The sequence below is a fragment of the Dicentrarchus labrax genome, unplaced genomic scaffold (assembly GCF_905237075.1).
Source record: "Dicentrarchus labrax unplaced genomic scaffold, dlabrax2021, whole genome shotgun sequence".
NCBI classification, from domain to species: Eukaryota; Metazoa; Chordata; class Actinopteri; family Moronidae; genus Dicentrarchus; species Dicentrarchus labrax.
Genome location: NW_026136712.1, coordinates 13,383,670 through 13,400,095, shown reverse-complemented (window position 1 = coordinate 13,400,095; position 16,426 = coordinate 13,383,670). Strand labels below are relative to the sequence as shown.

General features: G+C 38.7%; 2 protein-coding genes across 4 annotated transcripts; one reads left to right on the top strand and one right to left on the bottom strand.

The window, feature by feature from the left end:
- The first annotated feature begins 1,009 nt into the window (after positions 1-1,009).
- On the top strand, positions 1,010-10,234 carry casp7 (caspase 7, apoptosis-related cysteine peptidase). Its single transcript, XM_051418541.1, is given in 8 exon segments — positions 1,010-2,733; positions 2,736-2,792; positions 2,795-2,903; positions 4,057-4,208; positions 4,296-4,424; positions 6,658-6,833; positions 7,195-7,333; positions 7,458-10,234. Coding segments are annotated over 8 exon segments (1,176 nt in total). The 5' UTR covers positions 1,010-2,546; the 3' UTR covers positions 7,685-10,234.
- Positions 10,235-10,974: 740 nt separating this feature from the next.
- Positions 10,975-14,918, bottom strand: si:ch211-28p3.4 (E3 ubiquitin-protein ligase TRIM39). Of its 3 annotated transcripts, none has more exons than XM_051418542.1 (6): positions 14,829-14,918; positions 14,587-14,682; positions 13,206-13,433; positions 13,077-13,096; positions 12,314-12,477; positions 10,975-12,183 (listed from the first exon to the last, which is right to left on the bottom strand). In XM_051418542.1, the coding sequence occupies exons 1-6, from the start codon at positions 14,862-14,864 to the stop codon at positions 11,606-11,608; spliced, it is 1,122 nt and encodes a 373-aa protein (XP_051274502.1). In that variant the 5' UTR covers positions 14,865-14,918; the 3' UTR covers positions 10,975-11,605. The 3 variants fall into 3 exon arrangements, with proteins under 3 accessions (XP_051274502.1, XP_051274503.1, XP_051274504.1); XM_051418543.1 differs by having other exon boundaries at positions 12,335-12,477; XM_051418544.1 differs by having other exon boundaries at positions 14,853-14,884.
- Between the last annotated feature and the right edge of the window lie 1,508 nt (positions 14,919-16,426).

The following is a 16,426-nucleotide window of genomic DNA, read 5'->3' as shown; positions in this document are numbered from 1 at the left end:
CAACACAAAGAGATCCATAAGAGTGAATTCAGATAAATCCTCAACTATCGGTTGCAAATATCCAACTGTAATAAATATAATTTGTAAAAACTGTATCACAGGGTTTTAAATAGGTAATAACCCTGTCATACCAAAGTTAAAAAACACTCTACAATATGTTTCTCCAGGGGTAGTCAGCCAAAAGTGAGTGTGATGACCATAAAATGAGGTATTTCTTTACTCTCTCTTTCTGATGGACCAGCTGTTTTATTAAGAGTTTTTAATTGAATATATAAATGCTTTAATTGTCTATATTCTGCTCATTATATCTGTTTATCACACCTGATATGCTGAATAAGCTGTGGGGACTTTATTTAAATGTGTTTGTATATTACTGTATCAAACGTGGCAGACCTGACTTACGCAGGGCTCTGACGCAATCACGCACCACAGAGACTTAAAATCTGGACGTTACTTTCACTTTGTCAAGTTTTTCTGACGGAACTGAAACTACTGAAAACTGTGGAGAAGGAGAAACAAGCCGCAGTCAATATTTGTGTAGTAGTTACGTTGACATAGCGTAATACAGAGTGTAAGTTCATGTTAATGTATGCTAATGTGGTTAACTCAGATTTTTCTTTTGGCTAAAACTTCTATCCTAATGAGACACTCAGCTAAGTTAGCTAACTGTTGAGCTAACAAGATTTTATTTTTGGTGATGAAACTATCTCTTCATTTAGAGCTGAGCTAGCTTTGCTCATGCAACTTTAAAACTTGTTAAAAAGCAGTGTTGACGTGAAGCAGTGATGTGGAAGAAGGAAATGAAGTGAAGTTGAAGCAGTGTTATCGTTAGCCACACCGCTACAGCTGTACAGTAAGTGAAGCTATACGTGTGAATACGTGTGTTATAAGTTGCAGATGGCCGGAGAAGAGAAAGGAGGGAAGCTGAGTGGAGACGAAACAGACGCCAAACCTGACCGCAGAGGGAGATTTCTACTGTTTGGGAGGTGACTTCCTTTTATTTCTTATTGTTTTGAGTGTATTCAGTATATCCGCAGAGGGAATCCCCATACATCCATGAGGGGGAACTTATAGTTTTAGGATTTTAATTCACTTCAAATTCACTTTAGGTGATATGTTACTGTAGCTTTCACTTTCATTATTATCCTAACCAGTGTATTTAAATACAGAAGGTATATCAAAACAAGGGTTGTTCGTCAAACTATCTTATGTGGCCTAATGTGTGTTTATTTTGGTTGTGATACTTGCCATTTGTTCTGAGAAGGCTGTGTAATACCCAGATACACATTATGTGACTGTTTGCAGCTGCAAGTGTCCCCTGGACTTCTCTCTGTGATGGTTTTTTCTTCAGCCTTTCCTTCAGTATTAATTGTCTTTAGTGGCTGGGTTGTCCTTTTGTCCCCGTTTTCACCCCTGTTACTGTTCTGTTACAGTTTACTGTTTTATCCTTCGATTTGTTTTCTAATTTCTCGTATTATAATTGCACATTTTGCTCCTAAATAAACTAAATGTTCACGGACATGCATATTTATTTACTAGACCAGTTACACAATGAAACACACAACTATGCACTTTCAGTAAGACTGTGAATTCTTTGTTGCATGTCAGTGGCATTGGTTCCTCTTAAGCCTTAGCTAATCAAAACTTTAAAATTAAAATTATGAAATGTATACCCTTGATTTGACACAGCAACCCAGTTTTGGACAGCCTAATTAGTGTAATAGGGTAGGGCACGTGAAAGCAATCTTAAAAACTCAATTTTGGGACTGATGTCAGTCCTCAAGTGGCTGCTCAAAATTAGGCTGTACTGCAGTCAATCGTGGATATGTGAACTGAGTATGATATCATGGAGTTCAGGCCCTTTCACAATGGCTTGTGTCTCACTTTGTCTTTATTAAAGTGTGACCAAGGCATCGCTGACTTACATGAGTGACTATCCTCTGTTTATTCCAGTCTGACTCACAAGGTGGCACTGTGAACCTTTGCAGTGGGGGAACATTTTGGTTTCTCCCAGACACTGGTAATCAAACACAAAGCCTGTGTGCGCTGTGTGCCATTTAGATTTTTTCCCCCAAACTTTCATGATAGAAATTCACTTTTTTTTTTTAGCTTTAAAAAACAATAAAGCATCCAAATTAGATTTCAACAAATAAAAATACCTAAAACAGGCTGAAATGTTTAAATACAGACTATGACATAGTTAAGAAATTAGCATGCATGTAATGTGTAAATGATATATGCCTAATGGTGTTGAATGGTATGTGTTTTTCAATAACCACTTGACTGACCTGGACCTGATAGCAAAGACCATATTTAGAAGTATTACATTTAACTGAAACTACCTTATCTACAGTACAAGTGTGTGTCTTTTTCTTTGAAAGAAGGCATGATCAAAGAGATCAACTTATGATGCCTCTTAAGTCATGCCGGTCATGTGTAAAAGAATTGTGTCATAAAGCTTGTAAGGATAATATTATTTATTATTTATTTTCTTAGTAATTCATTATTGTCTTGCGCATCCAAATCTAAAGGTGAGGCGATCAGGTATGTATGTCGGTACAGGTGGATTCTGTACCTGTCAGCAGAGGAGCAACTTGTTGCCCTGTCTGACCTCAGCAGGGAGCGAGGCGCAGGGGCCATGTGTGAATAGGCCTTTAGAAAGCACTGGTGTGGTGGCGAGGCTGCTGACTCAGGGGGCTCACAGTGCACCGCCCCTGTCCTCAGCACCTGCTGGCCCAGTCAGGTGTCCATCCAGTACAGAGAGCATGTCAACATCCTAGCACACAGCCAAAAATTAAGCTGCCAGGTCTGGAGAAACTTACTCTTTTGGGGGGAAAAAAGAAACGAGACAGAACCAACGCATTTCAGATGCAGAGTGGCGTAGCGCTTAATGACGAACCCAGGTAAGAGAGATATAACCAACCTCATATTCCTCTTCACTGTCCTCCTACCTGCTCCTCTTTCTGCCATGCCCAGCCCACGGCAAAACAGAGTTGCAGCTCTTTGCCCACGCTCGCGCAATTGTTTGGTACTGTATGTTAGCACAATTTGGAGGGGGGAGGGGGGCTTCCAAAAGTTCTGGATCACATGTTTATTAGAATATGGCTGGGCTGGCTGTGAGTGTATGTGCATGAGACTGTTAGTGCACATTGCTGTGTATTGTTCCTGTGCTTGAGTAAGTTGATGACTAGGCTCTTCTGGAACAAGCCTGGATTTTCTGAGCCCCCCATGGGCCAATGTTGGCTTAGCTAGCTGGATGGATCTTTTGAAGAATGGAAATATGACAGGTCTGTGAGAATTGCCACTCATGGAAGATTTCCTCGCGCTCAATCTACATTGATGTGCTTATGATTTTCTAATATCTGCGCTACGCAACAATGTTCTAGTTTCTTCTTTAACCCGATGGTGGATTACTGCGACCAAATTTGGCTGTGACATTAATGCCTTATTTGACAATGTATGTACTCTTTGATTTCTGAGTAAGTGGTTCAGAGTGTTTTCAGTTTCATACGAGTTTTCCTTGCATTGGAAGTCTTGCCATTTGATTATGTTGAAGGAACCGTTATGTGTAGAAACATTTTGGCTTAAAAGACACCATCATGTTCAGTAAGAGTAAAGAATATTTTCTAGAAAACTTTTCATTTGCAAGATGGTGCTCTGTAAGGTAAGAATTAACATTATGGATGTTTTAACTGTGCTAATGGGCCTAATTGAAGATGTTTTCTAAATTATAGCATCTAAAAGTTTTGGTGTGGGTGTGTAAATTCAATGTCTTGTGCGTTTGTTATCCCTAAATTCATTGTTATTTTCCTTTCTATTACTACTCTTATTTATATGCTTGTTGTTGTTGTATTTTTTTGTGTAAGGTCTTAAAGACAGTAATGTAAAAGTATCCACACAAGGAGCAGTCTTTGAAAAGATCGGCTGACCTTAAAGATTTTGCATTACGTACAGCTCAACAGTAAATTATTAAAAGTTAAAAGTTTTTATTTTTAACAATTTTACCATGATGTGTTCAACTGTCCTTAATATTCTGTTTCTCTCTGACTCCATTAGTAAGAAGAATAAGGATGGCCAGACGCGGGAGCAGGACTACTCCTCTGAAAGCCATTACAGAATTGTTTCACCAACATTCCAGTATAAGATGAGCCACCAGCGAGTGGGCAAGTGTATCATCATCAACAACAAAAACTTTGATGAGAAGACAGGTATGGCAAACATGTTTTAAACACACTGTACACCTAATTCAATTTTGCTCAATATTATTGTGTATTCTAAGAAGATTATCTTGATAGGGATGAATGTACGCAATGGCACAGACCGAGACGCGGGTGAGCTGTTCAAATGCTTCAAGAGCCTGGGCTTCGATGTCTTCATCTACAACGATCAGACATGTGAGAAGATGGAGCGTCTTCTCAGAGAGGGTGAGTAGTGAAGCCCTCTGTCTTTCTGTGTTAGTGCCCAAGACACGTGTCACTAACTAACTAACAATATATACAGAAACCTCTTGGAAACGCCATGGAAGATTTTTCTGGATGCTGCTATGGTAGTTCCTAAATGGAGGACAGGTTTTTTTGCCTTATACAATCATACTATCTAGTCATGCCTTAAAAATCTAGCCAAAACAAATGCAGTCTATTTCACCAGTCCTGCATTGAATTCTACCTCCTTGAAGGTTGTGATGTGAGAGAGGTGTTGATTCAACTTTGTGGTCATGTTAAAGGCTCTAGTTTGTGCTGTTGTAAATTTGTATTGTGTTACATTGAGAGATGTTACAAATATTTAGCCTACTCACAGTAGCTGTTGTTACATTTACAATTTTTTTTCATTCTGATTGAAATCATTCCAATTGAAGATTAGGGGTCAACTGTTTGTAAGGGATGTAATCTAATACGGTCTGGTGTTCACACTTGCTGACGCATTTAATCTGAACAGCTGTGTGACATGAGCAAAAATTTGGAAAACGTCATGCATTTGTCTTCGTTAGTGGCTACCATTTGAGGTCTATGAAAGCCGGGGCTTTGTTCATATTTTGGGGACTTGTTTCAATAGGTCATTATTTCTTATTTTCCTACCGTATAAGCATCCAATAGTTTGTATCAAAAACTCAGGTCAGCTCTCCGCAGAGGTCCAGTTCAGCTTGGAAGCTGTCATTTTAGTAATCAGGTTAAATCACAGTACATGGTGTCATTTTTCTTTTGATTGGTTTATGAAACCATTAGAAACTTTGGTATTAAAAAACGGTTTGGACCTGTTTAGTCTAATTGAGGTGTTTATATGGAGCAATTTTATTCTGTTTTGCAAAACAAACACCTCTCAGTATAACAATAGAATTCAGCATCACCACAAACTACAGTCACCACAAATTGAATCAACACCTCTATAAAACGACAAAAACATTCTTACCTTTATGATACTGATATGATATTTATTGCAGGACTGTTGGATTTGACTCACTTTTATCTGTACCTAATAAAATGGCAACTGAGTGTAAGGACATAATAGTTTTAAGGTAGGTCATAAAGAACGCTAGATAGACATCTTTATATTTTGCAAACAGGTTTACTGTAGATAACAGATTTGTTATCAGCCCTACCAGATTTATTAGTTTTCATATACAGTACAGCTATCTGCTAGTGAAATTGATTCTCCTTTAAGTTGCAGTGTGATCTGCATGCACAAGTTCATATTCCAGACTCTTCATGACTGGCATAGTGTGTTTGTTTCTTAAAACTGCCAGGTCAGCAGGTGGTGCTGTTGCAAAGGTAATCACATAAATCTGTCTGAAGTGGCCGCCAATGTGGCCAAAAGGTTAATACCTTTGGTGTCACTGGTCACTGCCACCAGCTAGATTCAGTAGACGATGTACAAGTACAGTACAAACCCTCATATGCACTTGAGAACACCAATTCATTTTCTTGTTTATTATGATATAATATGACATTTTACTGGCTGCTATTGTATTAGGCTACACACATTTTGTCCAGGCCAGTGAGGCCTGGCAATGATAGTCGGACAGTTTCTTTTTCAGGTCAGACGGTCGATTCAACACTGCATCCAAAGCAAGGTTCCTTTACAACTACAGGATGTGAAATTTGGTATAGCTATTCATGGTCCCCTCCGATTGTTTTTGGTGACCCCTTGACCTTTCCTCTCGTATCAATATTGGGCCAAAATTTCCCATTAGTACACAAGAAATTTAAAACTCAAACACTGTTTGTGTTGCCTCGCGGATGATCAATTCCCTTTAGTACAACCCTCTGGTTAACATTCAGCTTTGTAGAAAGTCTGCGGTGGAATTTGCTCAGCGCGCTCATGCTCCTAAAGGGATGAACACAGCTATGTGTTTGGGTCAAACAATATGCTGAAGGGTATAAAGTCATTATATTCCTCTGAGGAAACTATCTAGAGGCTGTATATTGTAAACTCTTACTGTAATATTTGAAGATACTTAATAGTAACTAATTTTCACCATTACTAAAAATGTATATTACTAAAAAGGTTTCAAATTCTTCAAAAATCTAGATGAATGAATAAAGGGCTAAATAAACTCCAGACTGAACGATTAAGTTACTGATATTGCTCACTAATTTAGACGTTTAATGAGGCCTGAGCCGAGCTAAGAGTTGAGTGTTTGTCTGTGTGTGTATGGGTCAGCCTCGGAGGAAGACCATAGTGACAGCTCGTGTTTCGCCTGTATCCTGCTAAGCCATGGTGAGGAGGGCATGATCTACGGAACAGACGGAGCCATGCCCATCAAGACCATGACCTCATTGTTCAGGGGGGACATGTGCAAAAGCTTAGTCGGGAAGCCAAAACTCTTCTTCATCCAGGTACGAAGTTCTGAAGACTTTAATGTGTAGATTGCGGTGTGATTATGTAAATGTACATGTAATAATGTTATAGTTGCTAATTTACTTACATATTTGTGCCAAGTTCACCACTTTTGAGCCAAACGATCAACCTTGGGGTTGAATGGAATTTTCTTTTAACTTTAACAAGTTAAATGTTGATGATTGGAAAAGAAAGATTAAAATGTCTTTCAGTAGCTCCCCACGGACAGATGTTAGTTATTGTGTAAAATATTGCCCATCTCAGCTTTTAAAAACAGTTAATTTTTAATTGCTTCACCAGGTCATCGTTGAGAAAGCTACTCAGGATCACAATGAAATGTCATTTCATTTACTTCACCAGGCTTGTCGGGGTTCCGAATTTGATGATGGTATACAGACAGATTCAGGTCCGCCAAACGATACCCTGGAGACAGACGCTAATCCAAGACATAAGATCCCTGTAGAGGCAGATTTCCTGTTTGCCTACTCCACTGTGCCAGGTAAACTACAGTTTACTCATGAAGTAAAAGCATTTTGGCTATCTTTAACATTCCTATGCTGGATGTATCAGTGAGCAGAAACTTCAGAGACACGTTTCAGAGCTGACTCATGTTGATTTTCCAGGGTATTACTCATGGAGAAACCCTGGGCGCGGCTCCTGGTTTGTCCAGGCGCTTTGCAACGTCCTCAACGAGTTTGGCAAGCAGCTGGAGATAATGCAGATCCTGACACGGGTCAACTACATGGTGGCCACCAGCTTTGAGTCGTGGTCTGAAGACCCACGCTTCAGTGAGAAGAAGCAGATTCCCTGCGTGGTCTCTATGCTGACGAAAGAACTGTATTTCAACTGACCGCAGCCTAACTGACTGTACTGTCTGAAACCATATGACACATGACTGACTGACTGACTGACTGACTGACTGTTTCAGGTACCGACTAACTGGTCAAAGCATTCAGGGATGATTCAGGCCCAGCAGGACATATGATATTTGCATGTGTAGTTGGGCCCGAAAACAAGCACTCCATGAGAAAAAAAAATATTTACAGTGGCACTCCTCGTTCATGTGTTGATGGTGAAACTTCTTCTTCTTCTTCAGGTTATTCTTCAGAATAATGGCGTCACATTTGATCTGATCTTTTTTTGACAGGCCTTGTGAAATATCCATGTTATTCTACCAGCCCGGAAAATTTGCTGCCAGTTTTTGTGGGTCTGGGGAATCATATCTGAATATGTGTCGCTCCATTTTCCCGCATTTGCAATGGATGTTAAAAGGAACTGTATTGAGTGGACAGGAGCCTTCGGGTGAAATTTGGCTCTAGCATTTATTACATGTAATGGGTTCCGAATAACTTGAGAAACACACCATAAACCTGTCTAATGCAGTCCACTGCATTTGTACAGTGTACAATCCTGGAAACCAGGTGAAAGATGTTTCAAAAGCTTTTTATTAACCACTTATTGTTTTGATTGATCTAATTTTACAAAGCTACTTTACAAAAACAATGTAAGCGAATGTTCTTTGAAATGCACTAGTCAGTCTACAGAAATCCCTATTAGCAAACTGAATAGAGTGATTACAAACACTTTGATTGCCATCGGAGAGCTCAGGGAGCTGCCCTAATTACAAACCCTGGCCGATGCATTGTTAGAGGGGGAAAAAGCATCCGGGAAATGGATCAGAGCATTTTCAGCTATCTGTGTTTTAATGTTTTCAGCTGTCAATTGTCAGAAAAAGCTACAAAAGAAAAAGACAACTCTCCTCTGAGCAGAAATGTGACGGTGCTTTTTGCCAAAGGCTCAGTGTCTCAGCCTTCCTAGCAAGTTTAAGTCGGTAGCGGCATGCTGGCATCCTCAGGTTCTTTAATGTCCCGCATAGTGGGTAAATGTCGTGTTAAAGAATGTCATATTCTGTTTGCTAGGAAGGTGTGTTCTTTTGCTGTGTAGTGATTAGTTCTATGAGATTTTGGGTCAAGTGTGTTGTATATAGTCCACTCCTATAAAAGCAAGGATTATTTGCAATTTGCCCAGTTTTCTCAGCGTGATGTTGAAGACTTCACTTGCTTGTTGTTCAACCCAGAGTAAGCGGAGTTCATGTATTTGCACAAGATCAAAATTACGCACTTGTCGTATTAGTCAGGGTCCAACAAATCAGTATTTGAATTTCCCTTATTTCATCTTTAAAGTTAGACATTCCTCTTTAATACCTGTAATAGATAATAAGATACATGCTGAAGGACTTTTACACAGAAAGAGAACCTTAGAATGTCAAAAACTGTGTCATAAGTTTGGGAAATATCATAGTGTAAAGCTGGGCCCAAAGCACAAATGCCACATCATTTCACTGTATATTAGTGTTGTACATTGTCATAACATACACTACAGTCTAATGAGGTACCCAGCAAGGTCTTCCTAGTTATATTTGTAAAGTTGATCTTTGATTTAGAAAGATTTAAAAGCCCAAATTGTAAAGAAATAAAAAAAGATAATTTGCTTTTATACAATATTTTAAAGCACATAGTGCACCATACCAAGTTTTTAATTTAGTAAATGAATTCAGTTATATGGTCAAATCTAAAATATATATTTTTAATATAATAGACATTTGCTGATGGTCATTACAACTTACACAAAGTTTGTTTCTAAAAATGTGCTGTGTCATTGTCCCAAAGTCTGTCAATCACAGAGGCAGCTATTACTGGTGGTGACAAGTCTGAACATACACAATCCACAATGTTTTTACATTATTCCCATGATTGCATGTGTCAGTAACCTAGGGGAAAACTTCAGCAATATGTGTAGTTATACTTTACTCTTCACTCCTTTTTTTTTTTTTACACTTTTACATAATATTTATAGTTACCAGAAGTGTGATCACTACTGGCTTCGGTTAGAGACGTGTCCCATTCTACATCCAGTGCACTTGTCCAATACAGCCACAACTCTTGAATCCTTTCAACACATGGATCTCTGATCAGTGATGTGGTGCCCAACCTGTGCTGAAAGGAGTGTTTGCTCCACTTGTTTTGGAATGGAACTGAAGGAGGGGAAAAATAATCTTTAGGGATAAAATTTTAAATGCTTTCCGGTGTTAAATGCTGTTGTCCTCAGGAATATATTTGAAAAGATTTGGAAAAATGAATGAATGAATTATATTGAAAGTATAATCTGGCCCATTTTTTTATTTTATTTGGGGCAATACCTTGTTGAAATAACTTCAAAACAGAGGAATGCTTATATAAACATCTTATGTATTAAACATGAAGAATTTATTCTGTAATGAGTTGTGTGTCATTTTTCTTGCACATCTGTAAACACAAAGGCTGCTGTTTTTTCTAAGACAAGGACAATGTCTGTAAAATGCCAAAGAATACAATTAAAGGATAAGGTTGGTAATATTCTATTATTTTTTGTCATTGTCAACAAATATCCCAAAAAGACAAAAACCAACAATGAATTGATGTTACTGTATGTCAAGTGTGTCTGTGTAGCTAAAGCCTGATAAAGCCTATTCCTCTGTGAAATACAGCTCTATTTTTGTCTAAAAACTATTAAAACATATCAGTGAGCCACATTATTACACTGACTAACATGTTGCGTCATTATTATAAATATGGGCACCGCTGTTCATTTTAAGTTGCATATACACTATCTTGCAATCAATTACTGTGGATTTATATCAACTGTGTATAATTCTACAGCTGTAAATAGTCCCCAACAAATGTCCTATTTACCACTGCATAACATTTGATAAAAACTACAGTGTCCAGCTGTTGTAGGATATAAACTCTAAAAGAATAAAGGTCCATTGTGTAATATTTAGGAGGACCTATTGGCAGAAACGGAATATAATAAAAAAGGGTTTTCATTGGTGTATAATCACCAGAAAATAAAAATGATTGTGTTTTTGTTTCCTTAGAATGAGACATTTTTATCTACAGTGGGAGTGGGTCCCCTTCCACAGAGACCACCATGTTTCTACAGTAGCCCAGAAGGGACGAACTAAACACTGGCTCTAGATCGAGCCTTCCACATTTATTGCGAGTTTTGCTGTTTCACCTACATGGTTGGACGGCTGAGCTGTATTCAAATAGTTCCAATCTGCCACTTCACTGCTAGATGCCACCAAATCCTACACACAGGTCCTTTATAGATTTCCATTTTTAATAAGCACTTATGGGCTTGGGTTGAGAGCCACAGACAACTACAGAAGGTCAAAAAGAGGTGGACTAACACATTTCTGGTCTTGGTATTTTCATTGGATTAGCTGACAAAAAATACAAACATAATGTCCCCATTATTGTCCTTGAATTAATGGTAGACAAATCCAGCTTGAAATTGATTGAGTGTTAAGAAGCAGACCAAATTAAAGGTTATTTATTATCGTTTCTTAATTTAATTCTCTTTCTTGGCCACCTAAGCTTCTGTCTTTTGAAGTTCCTCATCTGGATATTCTGATTCAACACAGCATTAAAAATAAACTTTTAAAAATAGATGCACTGCAACAGAATGAAGAACAGCCCTGTCGTCATGTTAGCTTTGGTGTGTCCACTATAAAGAAAAACATCAATGACTTGAAATGAATTACACCACCTGTAAATCTAAAATAGAGACACCCTCTAAATATTCCTTTAGGCAAATTTAGACTAGCCTGACATGCACAGCATCTAGAGTTGATGTCAGAAGTTAAGAATGTCAGATCAGGCAGCTGATGCACATACCCAACAGGGCAACACATTCCTGACCATTTCTGCCCCATCCTTCCTGTCTCACCTCAGAGAACAGGAGCGGATCGGGAGGCATCACAGATCTTAAGGGACTTCCAGTTTGTTCCTTCGTTGTCGTGGCCAGGACATAATGCTTGATGTAGGGTATCAGTGAAGGTCCCAGCGCAGAAGCAGTGGAGCGGAGTCATATTATCAGCTCCCAGAAAGCACACCAAACCTCCAGGGAAGCTGCAGTACACCCCGATGCGAGTAAACTGTTTTCCTGCCACCAATGGCAACTCATGCTGGACTCCACCATGCCAGGCTGTGTAGTCTCCATTAAAGTATTCCACACACCAAGACTCTTTGCCTCGGCCCAGCCAGGAGTCCTCCTCACGGCCCTTGCGCGGGATGCTTGGGTAGGTGAGCCCCAGCTCCCAGTAAGTCTTCCCACTCACCTCCACCTCCCAGTACTGGCGGCCCTCGTTGAAGCCTTGCTGGCTGACTACATTTAGGGTGGTGTCAAAGCGGGAGGGAGTCTCTGGAACATCCTGCCAGGTGTCTGTGTAAGTGGCTGAGTCGCCTTTGGGAGAGATTATCAGCTTGGGGTGGGCAGTGTCTGCGTCAAGGACAACATCTGCAGCATCTGTGTAAGACACATCAGAAACATTCAGTGTTCTCCCCAAGAGACAAACACTTGACACGAATGTCCTAATTGACAGTAATTGTAACCCTTTACATAGCTAGGAGCAAGACTCCTTCCCATGTCAATCTACCTGCCTTTTGGGTGAACTCACAGCTCTGAAACAGTTTCTTGGTGACAGGGACCTGGGATCTGATGAACAGCAGCAGGTTGATGGTAAGACTCAGTAGTTGTTCATTCTTGAACTCATCCATCTGAATCAGGTCAGGGTCAGTCATCTTCAGAGTCTTAGATATTCTAATTTCAGACAAAACAAAGTGTTGATACCTCTTGCAGAACCTCAAACAATTGAAAATTGACTACTTTTTGATTACTTTTTGAAGGAATAATAACCCATGATGTGACAACTATAAATTCACACAGTATATTTAAAGGCCAATAACACTTGGAAGAGAAATTTAAAAAAAATCAAACAGTGAGAAATACAGATCATGATACAGTAATAGTGCTATACATTGCATACATGTTGCATTAAATAATTTTTAAAAAAATGTGAGAAATAATTTAATAAGCACTGAATTTAATAGCAATTTGTGGGTTGAGAATGATCATTCTTTCTCTAAAAAGTGTTAGTTTGTCCTTCTGATGGACAAGGAAGTGTTGTCCATCAAAATAATATGTCTTTACTTTCCAGTAAAGGGAAACTTTCTACGAGCGGTAAATACTGTGCACTAGATAACCGGTAAATTACGCAATTTGAATTTCAGAAAATGATTCTATCTGTCAAGAGAAAAATGTTTGGTATGTTTTGGTAGCTTCTATTATGACTTCCTACTGTATGTGTTTTACCTATCAGTATATTTACCTCACATAAAAAGAATGAAATGTGAACACACCTTTTTTCTGTTTCTGCATTCTGTGGAAGATAGAAAAAGAATACATAATTACTGCTTGAGGCAAGTAAAACTAATTATATTTCAAATAAGTTGCATGAAATCAGAACTTTTGAAAGTCTTTGCGTTTACCTGATTGTCAGTTTCTTGTGTTTTCACTAGGGCACCAATGTTGGACAGTTCCTGGTTCAGTTCCTGAGTGAGGTGGTAGCAGTCTTCTATCCTGTCCTCCACTAACTTCTCTGTGGCCTCGTGCTCCGTGTCCAGCTGGGTCAGTGTGATCCGAAGATCCTCATCAAGAACCCGCTTCATGTCCTCGTACTTTTTCCTGATTTTCTCCTTCACAGCGTTGGTCTTTTTCTGAGGTGTAAGGACACATAAAAAGTTAAAGAACGCATTCAGTTACAATGTTGTGGGCAGCGCATGCAAACAATAAGCAGCGGACAACTATTTCACCCTTTTTCAGGGATGCATGGTACTGAATTAAATGTACATTAAATGTACATGGTAGTGAATTAAAGTCTTTACTGGTACCTGGGAAATACTGTTGTTAATACATGTTTGTATATTCTCTGATAGCTCTTAATGTATAGTCTGGCTTACATTTTGCTTGATCAGCAGTTCAAAACTCCAAAGAATCAATTTACTATTGCGTATGATGAAGAAAAAGCACAAATACTCAGAATTAAAAGGAAAATTCAATTAAAAATAAATGTTCTATCAAAAGACTTATCGATTAATTGACTTTTATCAATTCAGGTCTAGAACACAGTTTGTTGGACCCAAATGCAACAGTTAAAGTATCTACAAAATGAGTTTTCATGCGGTACAGAGTCTACAGAGTACAATAAACAAGAACAAGCCCGTTCTATGTGACAAAATGCTTTTTGTACGGAAAAGCACAGCAAAATGGCAAGCTAGGAAGACCACAACAATCCAAGAGTCGGGCAGGATAACAGAGCTCTTCAAAAGTGCCTTTCAGAATTCCTAACCCATTTAACCTTGAATGTGCTACAGCAGCACAAGGACATACTCTATGTTCCACCACTGTTAGCTAAAATCAAGTGGATAAGGCACTCAAAAAACGAAACAAGCAATAAAAAAGCATGAGCCTACAAATTCTGGCCGCATTGTGACTTTAGGAATATGACTCTTAGGATGTTTTGGAACATATTGCTCACAGACACTTATGGAACAACATGGACTTTTCTTTGTTGATTTAATACACAAAAATTCAGACTGTTCCAGCCAGCCTTTATTACATCTTATTTTGTATATAGAGGGTATAGAGAGACAAGTATAGAGACTAAAGCTCGGAAAATCAAAATTTCTACCATGTTGTCCCACCATGTCACATTATAATTATGAGGATGCAGGCGTCGCTAGCCTGCAGTATAATATCCAAAAGAAGGTCAGAAATTATTAAGTAATGACAGATGTTAGCAAGTAGTTGTACTGTATAGTATTTCTATTTACAGCACAGAAGAGTAGTTAAACAATATAATAGACTTACTGTTATCTCCACCTTCTTAGCTGCCAGGTTCTTCATCCTGTAGGCAATGACATCTCTTTGTCTCTGCAGGTGCTGTTGATGTTTCCGAAGCAGTTCCTTTGAAACACACAGAGGCAGAAAACATGAAGAAAGTCAAAAAAAAAAAAAAAAATCATGAACCACAGGTAAAAGGAACAAAAACTAACGGGGTCGACAGCGTTATTGACTTTTCTTCTCAAAAAGAAACCAATATAGAAGCTTACTTCATTTGTGGCCTTCCCTCCTACCTTACTATTCATTTTCTGTATAGCGGGGCAGATTAAACTCCACTAACCAGTGACAACTCAAGCATGAGGACTTTTATAGGCCTGTCGCAGACGTGAAGGCTTTTTTGTTGGGGAGGGGGGAGAACAGGGTGGCCTTGCAATATCTGTCCTGGTGCTCTTGCAAGCATGTGCCTTGATTTATGAAGGAGAGGACATGAATCTAAACTTTGAAGACAAGAACACGGTTTTTCAGATAGTGAAGGGCAAACGGATGGGCAAAGACTTGAGGAAGAGTTATTCCATGTCCTACTAAACAAGAAGCCCATAAGAGATCTATTTATATCGACCTGACACTGACCTTGATGTACTGTATGTGTGCGCTTGTGGCCTATATGCACACTTGAGGAAGTTTATGAGACATTGTAACTCATGGAGAGTTCACACAAAGTGCTTTTTCACAAATATATCGAGGACACAGAGTAATTAAAGTGCATGTTGCATCTTCAGCCAGAGACAGTTAAATTAGTCTCCATCAGTGCCTGTTTAAAATGCTTGCCATAACCCTTATGACCTTTTACATGCATAGCACAAATGCCCCGCGCATATGTACAAGCAGGGGGACGTCAAATGCACCACACATACTACCACTCGAATCTACCTCTGAGAACCCGACTGACCACGTCTCCTGGTCCCTGTTATCCTGACATATGTCTCAGCAGAGGACATGTAAAAAAAAGTGTCACAGCACTGCACTCCGTCTGAGTGCTACATCGACTAGCTCAGACATCGCTCAGACTTACATGCCTAACTAACTGAAAGAGCCACTTTAGAGAGATATTTGTCTTAGATTATGTGATCTCCAGAATCTTCTATCAGAAACCTCTCTTGTCTTTTAACTACATGCCTGCATACTGCCAACCTCTACTACTTCTAACAAGGCATGTGCTCCAACTTCTGAATATTGACCTTGCTATGAACATATTGGTTACACTTTACTTTAAAACCCGCTGTTTAGCACTTTACAAACATTTAATAAATGTTTTATAATATGCTATAATGTAGTTGTAATCATTTATTAAAGATTTTTTCAAAAACTCAGTAGAGGTTGAGCTAAAACAGCTAATGAATGGCAATATCGTAAGTCACATGTTTAATATGATCAAATATGACTTCATGGGAGAATTTATAATTGTTGACAAATACTCTATTAATAAACACTTAAAATATACTTTATAGTGTGTAATAAACAATTTATTAAATGTTTGTATAGAGCTTATGTTGACCTGACCTGTCCCTGAACACAATCAGGATCTCCTTTCTTACACCAGTTTACTGGCTTGCTATACATTAGCTACGTTCATCAGTCTTCATGAGATACCCACCTTTAAATCATCCGATGTCACAAGTTGGCATCAATCTTTCCCTTTGTCTCCAGAGTTCTTGAATATGCATCAAATTGGACCCCAGTCAATTTAACTTTATTTCACTCTTGTAAAACTCAAAAAAAAAAAAACAGCCCAACAGTGTGCATGAATATTTGTGTTTTTAAAAAAACTCTTCAAGTCAGAACTTCAAATCTCTCAAAGATAAGACAT

What these genes read in the sequence shown, in the direction of transcription:
- si:ch211-28p3.4 (XM_051418542.1), bottom strand. Translation starts at nt 14,864, where the DNA reads ATGAATAGTAAGGTAGGAGGGAAGGCCACAAATGAA. An exon ending in GAGGGAAGGCCACAAATGAA is followed by an intron (nt 14,683 to 14,828) that starts GTAAGCTTCTAT and finishes TGTGTTTCAAAG; the next exon opens with GAACTGCTTCGGAAACATCA. An exon ending in CTAAGAAGGTGGAGATAACA is followed by an intron (nt 13,434 to 14,586) that starts GTAAGTCTATTA and finishes CTTACACCTCAG; the next exon opens with AAAAAGACCAACGCTGTGAA.